Source organism: Setaria italica, chromosome VIII (assembly GCF_000263155.2).
Source record: "Setaria italica strain Yugu1 chromosome VIII, Setaria_italica_v2.0, whole genome shotgun sequence".
Classification (NCBI taxonomy): Eukaryota; Viridiplantae; Streptophyta; class Magnoliopsida; order Poales; family Poaceae; genus Setaria; species Setaria italica.
In genome coordinates this window covers 23,010,474-23,028,430 of record NC_028457.1, presented here as the reverse complement: position 1 = coordinate 23,028,430, position 17,957 = coordinate 23,010,474, and the positions used below count along the sequence as shown (strand labels likewise).

At 40.8% G+C, this 17,957-nt stretch overlaps 1 protein-coding gene across 2 annotated transcripts; it reads left to right on the top strand.

Moving 5' to 3' along the window:
• Nucleotides 1–9,489: 9,489 nt before the first annotated feature.
• LOC101776717 (probable bifunctional methylthioribulose-1-phosphate dehydratase/enolase-phosphatase E1) lies at nucleotides 9,490–17,246 on the top strand. 2 transcript variants are annotated; one of them, XM_012848573.3, is made up of 12 exons: nucleotides 9,490–9,897; nucleotides 11,123–11,259; nucleotides 11,347–11,442; nucleotides 12,045–12,164; nucleotides 12,759–12,848; nucleotides 13,943–14,104; nucleotides 14,288–14,440; nucleotides 14,792–14,941; nucleotides 15,020–15,121; nucleotides 16,002–16,111; nucleotides 16,290–16,408; nucleotides 16,661–17,246. In XM_012848573.3, exons 1-12 carry the CDS (start codon nucleotides 9,660–9,662, stop codon nucleotides 16,672–16,674), a joined length of 1,491 nt encoding a protein of 496 aa, XP_012704027.1. In that variant the 5' UTR covers nucleotides 9,490–9,659; the 3' UTR covers nucleotides 16,675–17,246. The 2 variants fall into 2 exon arrangements, with proteins under 2 accessions (XP_012704027.1, XP_004979273.1); XM_004979216.4 differs by having other exon boundaries at nucleotides 9,493–9,897; nucleotides 16,668–17,228.
• The last annotated feature ends 711 nt before the right edge of the window (nucleotides 17,247–17,957 follow it).

Genomic DNA, 17,957 nt, shown 5'->3' with positions numbered 1-17,957 from the left:
GTTTAGGCACTCCCGAAGGTTGTACCTTTTTGGCACGTGTGGCTGTACTGTCCACTAGAAAGACTTTCCCATGAGCCGGTCCTCATATGACCGGAGTAAATCGTGGGTGTGAGTGAGAGAAGAGAGAGGTGGAGATAAGCCGGGCTGGAAGAGGGAGCGGACTAGTTTCAAGGTTGCCGGCCCAACTGTGGTTCAAAAGGTTTGTTATTTGTTTGAAAAAGAATTTGGGTTTCTAATTTGAAATGGATTTCGAATTTGATTTGGGTTTGGTGTGTAGGCTTGTTAGATAGAATATTTTGAGATAGAAGGAAAAGTTACATCAAACATATGCACATGTGATTATGAAAATTATATTTCAATGTATAATTTTAAATGCAAGGCTCTAAGGTTTGAATTGCTATTCAAATTTTAAGAAAAATTTTTGGGGTCCATATTTTTAAATGCATAGAAAAATAATTGGGATGTTACACCCGCCATATTATCTGTTGCTATACTATCTCTCCCAACCAAACAATAAACATATAGTATTACCGTTACTGGGGTTGTCAGCAAGCTTCTCTGCCTCTAGACGTAGCCGCCATATAGTATGCTCCTATGCCTCTCTGCTGAAACCTTCCGGCCTCTCTCGTTTTGCCTTGCCGCTATACGTAGCCGCCATTAGGTATTCTTCATCATGCATGTGTACAAAAAACCATTCTGACTTGGAACACATCATTTTATCCTTTTGACCCTCTATACAAAAAATATCTACTAGAACTATACCCAAATACAAAATATTGATTAGAACTATTCCCAACCATTCATTTCACCTCTATAAGGGGGTGTTTGATAGCGATTCTAACCAACTCCTTCCAAAATAATCAAGCAAGCATCAAATGGTAGGATTCTCGTAAGATTACAGAGGAATCGATTTTTACAGCATCGACAAATGAACTGAGGCCTCAAATCAGCCGACCCGGCGCTTGGGAGAAAATCCCGCCGATCCTCTCCCATCTGCACCCTAAGTTCAACGAACCAAGTGCGGGTGCTGGTAATTTTTTTTATTTTTAGTTAATTAATTACTTAATTATAAGAAAAAAAATCCAATTTACTTCTCTAGTCCAAGTAACCACGACTATTAAAGTAACAAAAGGTTACTTAACCCCCTTATTTTTACTAAACTAGTTCAAATTTCACCTTTATCGCATACTAAAATCAGATTTGCAGACTTGGCCGGTTTAATTGTTCATTAGGATTGATACCTCTCCTATCTTACGTGGCATAAGGAATCAGAGGTCCAGAACACCGCTACTTCCTGTGCTAATCCGAACTTTCACCCGTCTCTTTGGTTCACCATATCCAGCTCCGCCGCTAACTGCCGCACGCCCGAGCTCCCACATCTGTAAATTAGGGATGGCGACAACCAAACCAAACGAAACTGGCCGAGGAAAACGGAAGGGGTTGTTTTCGGCGAGCAACTCCAAGAGTATCCTAAAAAATTCTTCCCCAAAACTATATATTGGGGGTTCTCCCAAAAAAAATTTCCCCCAAAAACATATCACTCCACAGCAGATCGCTAATAAATAGCCCCCAATATTTCAAACACGGGCCACGTCATCATATTGGGCCCATCGGAAGAGACGCGCGGGCGTGCGGGAATCAGGATTGGGGGAGGAACACCAACGCTAAAATATACGCGGTGGCAGGCTGTTTTTTAGCGTCGCTAAAAAATTGGGGAAGGTTTAGGTGGATTGTTGGAGTTCATTTTTTCTCTCTTTTTTCCTAAAAAAGGTATTGGGGGTAAGATTAGCAGTCTCTTGGAGTTGCTCTAAACATATTTGCCATGTAGGAAACACAGAGATGTCAATCCTAATTGGAAAAACCTATCCAAGTAAGCAAATTTGATTTTACGTGTTTGTTAAGTGAAGTTTGAACTAGTTTAACAACAACCGGGTTTAAAGTAAACTTTTTCTTTTTGAAAAATGGAGTGAAGTAAACTTTTTATTGCTTTATTAGAATGTTATTTGTATATCTCTACTACTTAAAAAAAAGTGCAACTAGGACTTTTTTCCGTACGTCTCCCTCTGCTCCGCACTGTGGCCCTCGCTCCGAGCCCTCTCCTACCATCCGATCCCGCAGCTTCCCTCCGAACCGTCCCTCAGCTTGCGTCTGTCGTTCCCCGCCGCCATCCCACACGCATCTGCGCCTCCCGCAACGCGTGTTTTGACCCTCCAATCTCCTTCGGCAGTCCTGCACCCTCTCCCTCCGTCCGTTCTTCAACCCCCGCCCCCAACCCCACCCCATGCTCGCCATCTCCGCCGCCTCACCACCTCTTCTTTCCCCTCACCCCCGTGCCTGCCGCCACGTGCCGCCTGATTCGGTGGTAGCTGTCCCGGCTCTTTAAAAGCCATGGCGTGGCCGCCTCGGGCGTGCTCACGTGCGCCTGTTTCTGGACGCCTAGAACCGAGAGAAGGGAGGGAGCCGAGCGGCCGGGGGAGAACAGGAAGGGAGGGAGCGGCCGGGAGAGAAGAGGAAGAAAGGGAGGGAGGAGAAGAGAAAGAAAGAGGGAGGGAGGGAGGAGAGGAGAGGAGGGAACCGAGAGAAGGGAGGGAGCCGAGCGACCGGGAGAGAAGAGAAAGAGATGGGCACCGCCCTTCCCTGCGACAAGCCCGCCGCCGCCCCTCTTCCTCCCTTGCACCAAAGCCTGCCACCGCCGCCACCCCTCTTTCCTTCCGCTGACTCCCCGGTGATGAAGACCCTGCCCGGGTTGGTGAGCTCGGCCAGCTAGGGGTCGGCGTCGTCGACGCCGACGCCGAGGAAGGGGCAGATCTGGCCGCGGAGCCAAAGGAGGACCGCGGCCGCGTCGTCGATGGCGGCCGGCAGATGGTGCTCGGGGGAGGCGGTAGTCGGTGGAGAGGACGAGCGCGCCGGCCCCCACGGTAGTAGGCAGAGAGCATGAGCAGAGGCCGACGGCGCGGCTTCGGCGTCGAGGGAGATGCTGCCCCTGCTGGCGCACCAGGGGCTGATGGAATACGGCCGCGCGGGCGCCTCCTGGCCGCCCGTGACCGTGGTGCTGCTCGCCGCCAACGTGCTGATCTACCTCCAGCCCGGAGCGCTCCATGAGATCCTGTACTTGATTGATCGAGTCTCCTTCAATCCGCAACTCATCATCGAGGTAGCCAACCTTGCCTCAAAAATCATAATTTCAGTATACGCATAAAAAATCCCCACCCTTTTTTCTGATAAAACATGTGAGTTGCAGTTGGAGTATCAGGTATGTGGTAGAAAAGGGGAATGCACTGGCGCTTGCCAATAATAATCAAGTTGTTTTAATTTTCCACTGCTCTGATATTATTAGCAAATTCGGACTTCCAATAAGAGCACTTTGATCTTTTTGCAGGCTGCAGTGCCACTGCCACCACTGTTTTGGTCTTAGTTGGCTTCTCTAAATTTTGAATATTGAATAGCAATAGGTATGCTAACGTGCTTTGAAGTATTGTTCATCCGGTGCATGTCAAAGTCAAACTAAAGATCATTCTTTGGCTAGAGATGTTTTGTGTTTGTGTTTGGCCAGATCGATCATTCCTCGGATGGATTTTGAGTAAATAAATTCATGATTAGCCTATTTAGAAATTGCACAGATCCAGTATGTCTGAGTGTTTTCTAAATGAAACTTCTGAGTTCTAAATCTGATACTACAGCCCAGTCATATGACACATTGATCTGGACCACTTTACATTGATATAATCATATTCAGTATTCATTACTCAACAACTAAACTTGGGAAACTATTTATTCTTAGCTTAAGCATCTAAATGTGAAAAGTAATGCTTATCATTAGGCTTTTACCAAATGACGTTTCAGTTCCCTTCAGGGCCATTAGTCATTGCCATTTTGTTTGTAGGAAAGGATTTTTGACATGGTGAAATCAATTTTTTGTTGAAATAGTGTTACAGAGGCAGGGAGGAAGGTTGTATTAGCCATACGCAGCGGGAGCCTGCTGTTTTGCTGCTGGATTTTGCTGCTGCGTGCATTGAAAAACAATTCTTATGAGAATGCTTGTTCTGTTTTTTGCCCATGAACATTCTTGCATCTCGTCAGTCATCTGTACTAATCAAAATGACTCTCATGGATAGTTGATGATGATTATGCTTCTCACAGCTTTGTTATCCAGTGACAAGTAGGCAACTTTCAGCTTCAAGATCCCTACTAGTGGCAGGATAATAGGCGACAGACATTAGGTTTAGCGGGGTTTGTTCTAAAATAATTTTTGGACAGAAGCTTTTCTCCTATCCATCTACTGAATGTCCTGGGATGCTCTATGACTCAGGAAGTGAGAATTGTTGGATGCTTACTACAAATTAGGCATTAATCACACAGCAAGTTGTTGCCAGGGCAAATTATAGTGCTCATTTCAGCGATTCTTGTTGATCTCTCTGTTTGGTATGGTCAGATCGTAGCTCAATGTTTCATTAATATTATATGTCAAAGTTGTCGAGACCTAATTAATTGATATTTCACACTTTCATAATTGGTGATTCAACAATGCTTAATTTAAATTGTTTATATCTTTCTAACTTGCATTGTTTCATATCTTTTCTTGCAGGGGCGAAGCCAGACAATCACAACACCGGGGTCTTCTCTGTTGGGACAACGGGGTCAAATGCAAGATGAGAAATGTTTTGCATGGGATTTTGCAAGTTTTGTATTTTGCAAATTTCTTATTGCAGTGCCGTAAGAGAAAACTGCAAGTGTTGACTGCAGCTTTCTGAACATGATGGGATCTTGGGATGGGTCAATTAGCTTCGAGGAGCATCGTAAGCTTGATTGTTTCTGAACATCTTAGAATTCAGACACGTTGAGCTCAATCCATGATTCTGTATGCAAGAGGTCAGTCCTATACTTTTCAGACATGTTGATCCTCTGATCCTATACCTTTGTTGTTGTATTTCTCACATAATCTTTCAGGGAGGATGCTAAAACTGTTGACTATGCATCTTATTTGATATAGCAGTTAATTCGAGGTCTAATTGTTGCATTAAGCATATATAAACTGTTGGATTTTAATTCAAACTAGCTCAGCATAATAGTCATAATTCATTACTTTGAATCATAAGGCCATAATAGTGTTGTATTAAGATCAGCTATAAGTAACTCTAATCTTCATACATTATTTGATATTCTCTTATGCCAAATAAGTGATGTATCAATGTTAGTTACATACAGTTCTATTCTTCTGTCAGTGCATTGTGATCCTCACATGTTCAGGCCTCGCTTGTCTATGTTGGCTTGTACTATTGCTCGAATACTTTACTGGTTAACCAAACGTGGAATGTCATCTTGGATTTGCTTGAAATGTGGGACAGTTCAAGAGAATCTATAGCTGTAGCTGAAAACCAACTATGGCACTTTAGAAATATAGAAACCTAACATTTTAAAAGGGTGAACCCTTTTCCAGTTCAAAACAGCTGATCACCCTCTTTTGTGAAGTTTATGCTTGCTAAAGTTAAAATACTGAGTTATAACTATTTCAATATGTATAACAAGTGAAATGTGTATTCACAAGAGAATTGCATCTGTCTTCCAAGAGAGGGTACACAACCTGCAAAAAAGGAAAAGGATGATACAAACCACATTTTTTGTTGATCATAGCCTGGCAATTTCGTATTGAATAGCATACTGCCAAAATTGCTCCTCTTAGTTTCAAAGTTTAGCATACATCGCTTAGGGTTCCTTTGTAAAGGGCAGAATACTGTAATTTTAGATGTTCCTCTTAGTTCACTTGAAGATTTTCTTTTTTTTCTTTTCATAGCTTCCAATAATTACTTGATGCTTGATAGCTTACAATTCATTTCACTGTGTTTGCATATCAGGTTTTTTTTGGCAATGGCACACTCGAATTCATAAACTAATCTTCCAACATCGAGCGGATTAGCAGGTTCTGGCTCCTCGGTTGCCGGTGAGTCAACATTGATGTCATACTATTGGATTAAGTAAAGTCATTTGGATGCTCAGAAGGTGCAAATCAATTAGAAGTCTTTGCTGTAGGAAACATTGTGGTTATTGATATTCCAATCAAGGTTTTATATCTTAGGTGTTTGAGCATTGCACATTCAATTGGAAGTTGGGGCAGCTGTATTGCTGTGAGCGAACTTCATCTTCAATCACGCTCATCACAAGTGTCACTATTTTTAGCCAATGAAACTATTTTTATTGGTTCAAATATTCATGCATGTTATGTTTACTTACAAGAAATGAAATTCCCAACATTACTGCATTCACAAATAGTGGAGTTAACAAGCTAATTGTTGTAGGATGCATTCTGTTTTCTTTATAAATTATGATTCTTCTTGATGACACCATTTGTATATATCATTCTATTATTAATGGTAGAACCATTGCTATATTTTACTAAATCTCGTAATTTGCTGGCTTTGGTTTGTTTAGGGATAAAACAGCACTTTGCATTTGCAATACAGGCTATTTTCCTGAATGTCTCCAGTGGCTTCAAGTTGATGGAAATGGAAGGAGATCTGACCATAGGTCATAGCTGCTTCCATTTACACAAGGTAATATCTTTAATATCTTTGATGGATGATTATTTTATGCAGGAAGGCACAAGGAAGGACTAAACATGAACTAATCTTTCTTCTTTCTTTCTTATAATGGTTTTTGTTCTTATGGCAATGGCTGATACCTAATCATGCAACAGTTGTACAGTCACCTACATTGCAGATAGTATTCTTGTGCTTACATTGAGTTTACAAGTCCAACAATCCTTGAAAATTGGGTTGCCTTATTACATGTTACCAAAAGTGAATGATCTCTTAGAAAAGAGAAAAGTGTGACAAAACTTAGGATGATCGGAAACTAAATGTGAAAACTAAATTATAAGGTTTTGTTGTTGTATATCCCATGGATTGATGTTTAAAGTACCTCCTTTTCTTCTATAGGATAGGGCATGCTGGAAGTAATGGCCTTCATGGTTATGGAAGTAATGGCCTTCATGGTTATGGAAGTAATGGCCTTCATGGTTATCGCTTCAGTGGCTTCATTCGGTTATGGAATACATTGTGAGTTTCTATTTCTTCTTCGTTCTCTTCCAGTTCCTCAGTCTATAATTGGTTAACATAATTATCTGTAGATTGTAAATTTGAGTGTCTTTCCTTTTTAACAGTTATTGTCTAGCTTCTAGACACAAATGTTAATAAAAGGATGAATAATTGGATAGAATTTCCATGCAGTGGGGACTAGACAGTGGTGTTTGTTCAAATGTAATGTATTAGAATTAAAGTTGGAGCTCCATTTTTTATACATGTTAAATACATGAGCATATATTTTTTAATTGCAAAGCAAAAAAATAATGTGTATGCTCATTCCCCTCCCTTCCATTTGCATAGCTAGATGCAGGTTAAGTTAAAGATGCAGGCACCATTAACCATTTTACTGTTGGCTGCATTCCCTCTCCCTCAACTGAGACATCTCCTGGGTCTCCATTCAGTGAAATTGTTTGGACAAAGGTGCATGCATACCATCAAAAGTTTAATAGGTACACTGTGCTGGTCTCCTCGTTCTGATATTTTGAGATCTTCAAAAACCACAGAAGTCATTCACCAGTTTTTTTAAAAAATAAAATTCAGTAAGCTGTATTTAGTAGTAAATTGTACTAGATTGCAAAAGTCCTATAGATCAAATACAAAGAATGCCATATCAATGTGAATGAATTTGTCCTTGGTTTGCTCTTGAATACGAGATAGCTACTATTGCATCACAGTTATGTTAAGGTTGTTGAGTTTCTTATGAGTAGTAGCTTTCTAAAGGGTATGGTTAATGGTTATGGTTGTATATTGTTCTATGATGACTTTGAATATGCTATGATTTTTCTTAATCAATTGACATTTTTTGTTTTTTATTTTTGTTTCATGAAGTTTTCAGAAAGCAGATGTGTCCCCCTAGAGGGTGCGGGCATCTGGCAGCCGAGCATTATTGTGATTGTGAGATGTTTCACGGGGCGCTGAAGGCTAAAAATAAGTTCCAGCTAGAAAAGAAAAAAATACTGAGAAAGTAAGGTCCATAGGTGATTCTGTAGGAGGATTTTGTTACTTGCATACTTTAATACATCAATTCTAGAAGTATCTCTCCTGTTACTTAGGTTGCCTAAGTACTTTTAAGTATTAAGTATTAGTGTTTAATCTCTATTCCTATTTATTGGTAATTGACATATTAGACAGTTTTAGTTTATTCATGTAATCTGGGTATGTGGAATCTGACTGGTTGATGTTAAACAATTTTTTTTTGTGTGTTTCTCTATACCTAATTAGTATATTTAGCTAAGACATGCCCAATATTTTAGATAAAGAGGTATGTATGACTGTATTTTTTTTACAATATCGGGCACTTTGAATTTATGTGTATCTATTTTAGTTTCATTCTTTATCCCAATTTCCTGACACTATCTACAACTATTTCCATAGCATGGCTATTAAGTTTGTTGGATGAATCAATGTGTCCAAGTGTCTTTAGTTCACAATTAATCCAGATCAAATACAGTCAGCTAATTATTTAAACAGAACATGTGATTATTTTACTTGATATATAAATGGTAATATATATTTTTTTCAGGTCTGTTCTGCTCTTCATGTCCAGGATCAAGATGGGACCTATGTCTCCTCCAATTTGGTGATGTCCTAACCTAAAGAATAAAAGAAAGGATGGATGTAGAATGAAAATAGCTAAAGAATAAAAGAAAGGATGCATGTAGAATGAAAATAGGATCAACCTCTTTTCCTGCATCCAAGAAATACTTATATATTTTCCCTAAATTTTTTAAGAAATATGTATATTTTTCCTTGAATTTTTTCTTTGGTGGATAATAGGTGCGGCTAAAGCCGTTTGATTATGAATCCAGATCAAATACAGTCAGCTAATTATTTCGATACTTGGTTTTTCCTTAATTTGCATCTTTAAGAACTTTATTTGCAATTCTTAAATGCTTGTCCAGCGTGATAATATTCCCTTCGGCATTGATGAGCTCTTTTGGTATTAATTTTATGTTATATACTTCGTACACTTTTCACGTGAATAAATTAGGTTTATAGTTTTATTGTCCGTAGCAACGTACGGGCACGATACTATACTTTAGAGTAGTAGATTAGAATTTCTTTTTTTAAGTATAAAACATGTACGAGATGCGGCCAAAGCAGCCATCACGAAATATGCCGTCCTCGAGCCTTCGTATTTGATTTGATCCCCACCTGCAACGCAGCCTCACCTCACACTTTCCTCTCCCCCGTGACAACGACCTCGGTCGCGCCACACACAGCTACGCCACCACCTTCTACCCGCCCACCACAACTACCACTGACACAGAGGTCCCACCCGCTCCGACTCCTTCCCGTCCCCAGTCCACACACACCTCAAAGCGAGTTCGCCGAAATTGAGTAACAAAAGTAACCACCCCTCTCCGGCTCCGATTATTCCCGTCCCGTTAACCCCCATCCCCAGGCTCGAGATTCCCCGCCGACGACCCGCTGACGCGTGGGCCCGCGCCGCGGAACCAGGCACGCACTAATCGAGCCGCCCTCGGCTGCGTACGGAGAATAAGACGGGGCAGAGCTGCTTGAGTCCCCCAACACCGGGAGGAGCGGCGGCGGCGGCGTAGGAGGCAGGCAGAGGCAGCCATGTCGTGCGGCGGGTGCGCCTGCGATGCGGCAGCGGCGGGGACGGGGGCGACGGCGTCGGCGTCGGAGGCGTACCTGCAGGGCGAGCCGGTGCGGGAGGCGCGGGAGCTGGTGGCGGAGCTCTGCCGCCACTTCTACGCGCAGGGATGGGTCACCGGCACCGGCGGCAGCATCACCGTCAAGGTCAACGACCCCGCCGTGCCGCTCGCCGACCGCCTCATCGTCATGTCGCCCTCTGGTAACCCCAGCGATCCATTCCCGACCGCCCCGCCCTGGACTAGCTACCTCACTAGTTGCCAGTCTCCGCTTCCATCGGACCTTGTTCCGATCAGTTGAATTCGTGCTCCAGATGCTAAATAAATTGCCGTTGCCAATCTCCCCTCCCCCCACCCTTGGGGATTTTGTTTTGTGTGCCACCTTCCCCTCACCTGCTCTGGCGCGCCATACCTGTTCGATAAATTGCCGCTGGGAGAACCGGTAGAGTCGGATGCTGCTGCCAATCCCCAGCTAAAAACGAACCCTTATTGGGCTCGTGTCATATGTCAAATACAAAGACTCTGATCAACTGTTTCTTGTTAATTCATATGGCGTCGATAGGCTGCAGCGAAATGTTCTGATGAATGTTATGAAGTGGTCCAGCTAGGAGGGACTACTGAGAATGTTTGTTTTGCTGAAATGGCCTATAATAGCAATAAGTCACCATGAGACCGACCTGAGTTTCAGTTACCAAGTTATAGGAAGTGTGCGTTATTTGGCTAGTGCACTCCAAGAGTACTGTCAGTGCTGCATTGGGTTGCTATGCTGCACGGATACGGATATGTGTATCGGTATCGGTCCGATATGGATATGAGGATACACCATTTTTCCCAAAAATCCGATACGTGGATATGTTTTACTATTTTTTTAAAATAACTAATATAATACTTATAATAGCAGACACTATAAATAAGCTTGTGATTATATCGTTTTGTACTAATTAAGCACAAGCACACAACACCATTAGACTATTAGAGCACAACCCTGAGTCAAGGGGCTACACGAGGGGATAACAAAAAAAAGAAAGAAAGAAAGGAGGCACTGATCTGCCAGAGCAAAAGGTGAGGGAGCAGCTCAATGTATCCGTGATGTATCGGTATCAGATACGTATCCGATATGGATACGCGCCCTCCCTGACGTATCGGGGTAGCAGAGTTGGGTTGTACCACTGAAACAATATTCATTTAGATGTCCTGTTTTGGATTAACTTAAGCAGGCTTTAAGGCATGCACAATAATATGAATTGACATTCTTATATGGATGATATTGTCATCTAATACCTTTATCTATCTGCTAGTCAGTGGGTTGAAATGCAGCAAACCATGATTTTGTACCTTATATTCTTCCAGCACTGAGCTTCAAAATTGAGAATAAGTATGTGTTTATTGTTCATTCCAATGACAGTATCTGTTGTGTACCTCTTTTAGGTGTGCAGAAGGAGAGGATGGTGGCAGAGGACATGTATGTCATGGCTGCAGATGGGAAAGTGCTATCTGCGCCATCAGCAAAGCCATGGCCAAACAAGCCTCCGAAGTGTACAGACTGTGCTCCTCTGTTCCTGAAGGTTTGTGAATGCTCTCTTGTTTTTAACTGTCGCTGTTGCTTCTACTTGTTTTGATCTAAAACTCTAGTTCCCTCTTATGTTTTGAAGGCGTATCTCATGAGAGGAGCTGGGGCTGTCATTCACAGCCATGGAATGGAGACTTGCATCGCAACAATGCTTAACCCTGGTGCAAAGGAGTTTAGGGTGAATCCTCTTGTCCAATTGTCCTTTTCTACCTTATTAAAATTGTGAACTTCATTTCCGTGGCAAACCCTTCAAGGCTTATTAACATTTATGTGCTGATCTTTTAGATGGTGTCACAAAATTCAATAATTTTTAATTTATGTTCGCATCACACTTATTTTATATTCTATAAAAGGCATTACAACAGGAAATGTGAAGCTCCCAACATGGAAACAAATAATGGCACCTTTTTGTGCACAGTATCAATCCAACAGTGATGAGATGCATTATGCACAAGCTAGTTTGATTTGAACTAGTGATGTGGACAGTCATTTTATATAAATTCCCTGAATTTTCCATACAGTGTGTTGGAACATGAAGGAAATGAAAACTAAAGTAGCATAGATCTTTTAGAAGCTGACCCGATGGTTTATTGTTTATAAATATCACACCCTAGCTGGAATCTTTGGTTATTTATGGTCAGGATTTAGAAATTAAAATCCATAATTTATTCATTTATATGGTTTTCAAATTTCAATATTGTTTTAATTTCTATTGATGCTAATGTAATTGCTGTAAAGAAAATTTTATTTGACTAGAAACTGTTGCTGACTTTATGGCAGATGACCCACATGGAAATGATCAAAGGAATCAAAGGTCATGGCTACCGTGATGAATTGGTTATTCCTATTATCGAGAATACTCCTTATGAGTATGAGCTCACTGACTCTCTAAGTGAGGCGGTATGCTATCAATACCTATCTTTGAATCAATCTCAATCCTAGAGATCCAATCTATATGTGCAAATACAATGTTACTGTCATTTTTGAGTTCTTAGTTCTTATGATACTTTTTGAAATAAAAATCTCGCAAATACAATGTTACTGTCATTTTTTAGTTCTTAGTTCTTACGATACTTTTTGAAATAAAAAGCTCTTACGATACTGATAAATTGATAACGTTCCAGCATGGGCTTGGACATGAGGATTTGAATCCAAATCCCCTACACAAGAAGGCTCCTATGGATAGCCTTATAGTCAAGCTGATCCAAGGCATATTAAAACTTTTCATCACAGTACTATTAAATATAATATATTTATATTTTAATGATAAATGGGAAAAATTGCTGATTAATTGTGTGATGTTATTAACAGCCTTTGGTTACATTAACTGTAATGGTTTAGTTATCATCATAAACTCATCCACCTAATTGTCTGTTTTGTACAACACTTCAATGTATCAAGTGTTTGAACCAAGACCAAGTATTATTTATTGTAAAGAAGTTAATAAAAACATTTTAGATTTATGTAGGCAATTGATACAAAATTATTTAACAGATTGCAGCATACCCAAAGGCAACTGCTGTCCTTGTACGGAACCATGGAATATATGTGTGGGGTGACTCTTGGATCAATGCCAAGACACAGGTACTGTTTTCTACTGTGAACTTATGCATTAGTTTTAAGATGAATGGACTCTTACTGCTGACATATATTCTTCAGATTATCTCTAATTGTTACTTTATTTATTCAGTTTAGGTTTCTCTTCAATTTTGAACTCTTAGATTGGTATCTTTTGATGGTTAACATTATATTACATACATAATATAATTAGGTACAATATAACAAGTACATGTATTCTGTATTACTTTCTTTTCAGTCTCTTTTCCTGGAAGTTAATTTGCCATAAAACCTTTTACACGATCGTAAGCTGATAAGATGAATCTTATTGTGCAACTTTTGACTTGCTTGCAAATTTGAATCTAATTGGCATTATCTGTATATAGTGAAGCAGGACGCTATTACCCTGAACTTGTTTTTAATGATTTCATCAATCCCTTCAACAACAACAACAACAACATAGCCTTTCAGTCCCAAGCAAGTTGGGGTAGGCTAGAGTTGAAATCCAACTAGAGTCACAAATCAGGGTTCGTGCACATGAATAGAAATGACGACGTGATCCTTGCTCACTTGACACCATGCCCAGATCGCGACACGGCACGTCACCAAGGGGGAGACGACCCGGCCCGTGCCCATTTAACACCATACCCAGGTTCCGATATGGCGCGTCGCTAAGAGGGTTACACCCCAACAGATTTTTTCTCTTGGGTTTCATCTCCATTAGAATGGCTAGGTTTAATGTTGGCTCCAAGCCTATCACAACCCTCCTCTTTTACCAGGGCTTGGGACCTGCTATGTTGACACAACATAAGCGGTGTTATTTCATCAATCCCTTGTTGCTGCATAATACCCAATCCCTCCTTGGCTTCTGGCCATTACCGAATTAAGTACTTCATTTAGATGACACCCAAAATTTCTTGAACTAGGTCTAGCCACAACACAATCACAAGAAAAATAAAACAATATGTTTTTTTTAATGTCAAGCCTTCTAATTCATGAGAGTTTTGTGATGATAATCTCATAAAAATGTTGCCGCCATGTCTGCTATTTTTATGTATTTTATGTGATTCCTATTTGTGTGAGTGCAGAACTTTATTTTATTTTATGGCCTTGCTTTTCAGGCTGAATGCTATCATTATCTTTTAGATGCTTGCATCAAGCTCTATCAGTTAGGTATCGATTGGGCAACTCCTGAGCATGGTCCAATAAACAGTGCAAAGAGACTGCGCAGCATTTTGAGCCCTGAAATTCCTAATGGTTGTCATGCTGCTGAATCATCAAAGGTTACTTCATTTTTCCTAATATTCTGGGAATGCCATGTATCGCACCTGTACATTTTTACTTTGCATTTGTCTGTGTTATTATGCATGTAGTTTTATGAAAGTTCTGTTGTTTTCATTAACTCTTCTGTGATTGCTATATTGATTCTCTTCAACTTAACTCATCATTTTTTTTCATTGTGGCAGTGTGTTGTACTTGACATTGAGGGAACAACTACTCCAATATCATTTGTGACTGATGTTATGTTTCCTTATGCCCATGATAATGTGCGAAAGCATCTGACTTCTACATTTGATTCTGAGGAAACCAAAGAAGACATCAAGTTATTGCGCATCCAAGTAAGCAATGAAATGTGCCCTGTAGCATATAGAAACCAGTAATGGCATTTTGTAAGTTTTTTTTTCTCGAATACGCAGGAGAACTGCTTGTCATTGCATTAAGGGGAATAGTGTTTAAGGGTTACTGCTTATGCAGTTCTTGCTTTACATTCATGCCGTTTTTGGATTGCACTATGAACACCAAACTAGACTATGCCCTAGCAGTCTCAAGTGCCAAAAGGCCCTTAGCTCCTGCCAGCCAGACAGGCAGACACCACAAGTGCACCTTGAAATTGTTTAAGTGATATTGATAGTCTGCCCAGATTATTTTGTTTTATTCATGTTCTAACAAGAAAACGACCAACTATTCAGACAGAAGATGATTTAAGAAATGGAATTGCTGGGGCTGTTCCAGTTCCACCCGATGAGGCTGGCAAAGAAGAGGTTATCAATTCATTGGTCGCCAATGTGGAATCAATGATTAAAGCAGATAGGAAGATTACACCATTGAAACAACTTCAGGTATCTTAGTTTAAATTCACATCACTTTTGCAAACATATTATTTTTTGTATAGTTCAGTTCTAATTGGCTAAATTCAGGGTCATATATGGAGGACTGGATTTGAAAAGAAAGAACTACAGGGAGTTGTCTTTGAGGATGTTCCTGTGGCTCTAAAGAACTGGCATGCTAGTGGCATAAAGGTATCTGTTTGGTCTTATTCAACTGAATTGTGCAGTGCAGAATTCAGGCACTCGAAAAACTTTTTTTTTAATATAAGCTTCTGTCAAGAAACCCTTGAGACTCTGGAAACAACGGCTGTTGCCAAACTGTGTAAATTTTTCATAGGGATTTTTTTTTTGCACTTCTACAGAATAATCAGCTGTTACAACATCATGAACCATTCTCTTGCTTCATTGTAGTGATTCAGTATTCAGAAGGAATGATGCTTTTGGGAAATATGGATATAAGGCCCCCTTTGGTAGGGCTTCTCCACCGGTTTTTGTTGAAGCCCTACCAAAGGGGCAATTTCAAAACAGCTCCACCGCCGTAGCCGGGGAGAAGCCACAAAACGGCTTACACTAAAGAGGAGGAGCCAAAAAAGTGGCTTCACCGGCTTCTCCTCCCTCTCCAAGCATTAAGTGACCATAAAATTAACCATATTGCCATTGAGAAGCCATTTTACCAAACGTTTTTTCAAAACGGCTTCAACTCCACTAGAGAAGCCACTCCACCAGAGGAGCTGGAGCCGTTTTAGGAAGAGCCGGAGTTCTACCAAACAGGGCTTAAATTAAAGCAAATCAATACTACAAAATGCTCATTTCTTCAAAATTCTGTGAAAAAAAATGAAACTTAGTTTTCCTGTTGGCAATAACAAGCCCCTATAAAATTTAGTGAAACATGAAAGGAACACTGGAAAATTGTTACTTGTTGAACACAATTTGTTAAGCTAGTACAGTCATGTGTCATAATTGTAAATTTTAAATTTCTGGTTATGTAAGCACAGCAGTATGCATTCCCCTGCTTGTAAAGAGCATGCAATTGCATTTTCTCATGTACAAAAATATGAATACTTGTCATTAGGTCTACATATACTCAAGTGGAAGTAGAGAGGCACAAAGGCTCCTATTTGGGAATACAACACATGGTGACCTACGAAAGTTCCTGTGTGGGTATTTTGATACCACAACTGGGTAAGCTCTGAATTTCTTGTTGCAATTGTCGATAATTTTATCAAAAGTTCCAGCACAGCAGATATGATTTTGTTATAAACAGAAGCAAAAGCAAGTGTACTGTGATAGATTTCTTGCTCCATTTCTAGAAATCTACTTAGAAGTTGACAAATTATGATTTTTCATCCTATATATGCAGAAACAAAAGAGAAACCAAGAGTTATTTTGAGATCTCTCAATCGCTTGGTGTTGACAGTCCATCTCAAATTTTATTCATCACCGACGTCTTCCAAGAAGCCGTTGCTGCAAAAAACGCAGGTAATGACCAATACAACTCAATAACCTTTGTAGACAAATCCTGTAAAAGCATCTACTTTGGTAGCATTGAATGTGAGCATGGCATGGTATCATTCTAGTTTTAGAGTCTCTGACCGTGTGAGAGAAGCACGGGCTGGGGCAGTCTATGCTCTGTATTGCTCATTAATGCATACGTCCACATGTGCTTGTACTATTTATATCTTCTTTTTCTTGCTATAATCGCAGAATCAGTATCATCGTCTCTAACAATAGATTTCAGGTTTTGATGTGATAATCTCCATTCGCCCGGGAAATGCTCCACTTCCCGACAACCATGGTTTCCGCACTATCAAGTCATTTAGCGAGATCTGACGAATACGGTGATCTGTACGTGCCCGGACATGTGTGTAACTCGCGAGTGCTTCTTGGGCTAATATTAGCCCGGGGATCAGTTCATGCAAAAGTAGCAGTATGGTGCCCCAGCAAGGCAGATGGACGTGACACCACAATAAACTGGAATGGCAAAATAAGCTCTGTAAATGCTGGTCCGTTATGTATTTCTAGCCCTGCTGCAATGAGAATTAAATTTTCGTGCTCTGCGTCTGCAGGTTGTGATCATTTTGTTGTACCTTTCTGTTACTATTCTTCTCTACTTTAGAGGATCTTGGAGTCCCGCTCCCGGCCGATCGTATCGTCAGCTGGATCATTCCCCAATAAGTGAGAAAGATGGGTCACATGAAGTAAAGAGATGTATTGAGGATACTTAAAGCATGCAAATAGTTAACTTGTTTCTCTGTCCCAAAATGCTACTTTTTCTAGATATTGATATACATCTAGTCTAGATATATAGCAGAAGTTATGTACTACAGCCGTCTCTAGTGACATGTACATGTTTAAAGTCAGCTTGACTTTACTGTTGGGCATGCTGTAAGGGTCCTTTGCTCACAAGAGTCACAAGTCCCACTGTTCCGGTTAGCACTTCTCCCTTCTTATGGTCCTCGGTATGGCAACAATCGAGCTCGGAGTAGCCACAAGGTGCAGGAAGGAAACCAACTATCATATATCAAGGAGCGATCATTTATGTCTCGAATCCCACCCGTTCACTTCATGGGCCACTCGTATATAATGGATTTAGCTCGAATTGGTATCGCGCTAGATTATGATCTTGGATGCACGGGTGAGGGTGTGGATTTGGCCAGAGTTATTAGTGTAGACTCCAAAGAAGGCGCGAAAAATGCAACCGAGAGCCGGAGAGGAAACTTTATCGGGAAAGGTCACTCGAACAAAGCTTTATTAGGTTTGGCCAACGTGACGAAGCGAACCCTACCGCCCGGTTGAGGGGTTCACTGGTGATGTAGGCTCTGCTCGCTTGAGCTATTGCTGCGGCTACAGCTGCATCCTACCTATACAAAAGTATTGTAGCATTGAACTAAAAGCGGTAGCAACAGCCGCAGCAGTAGCTGAAACGAACACGCTGGTAGTGAGCTCTAAGTGGAGAGTAGTATCCAGTGGCCATAGGGTGAGAGGGTGTATTGGAGGTGGTGGTTTTTTTTTGTTATGCCCGACTCAC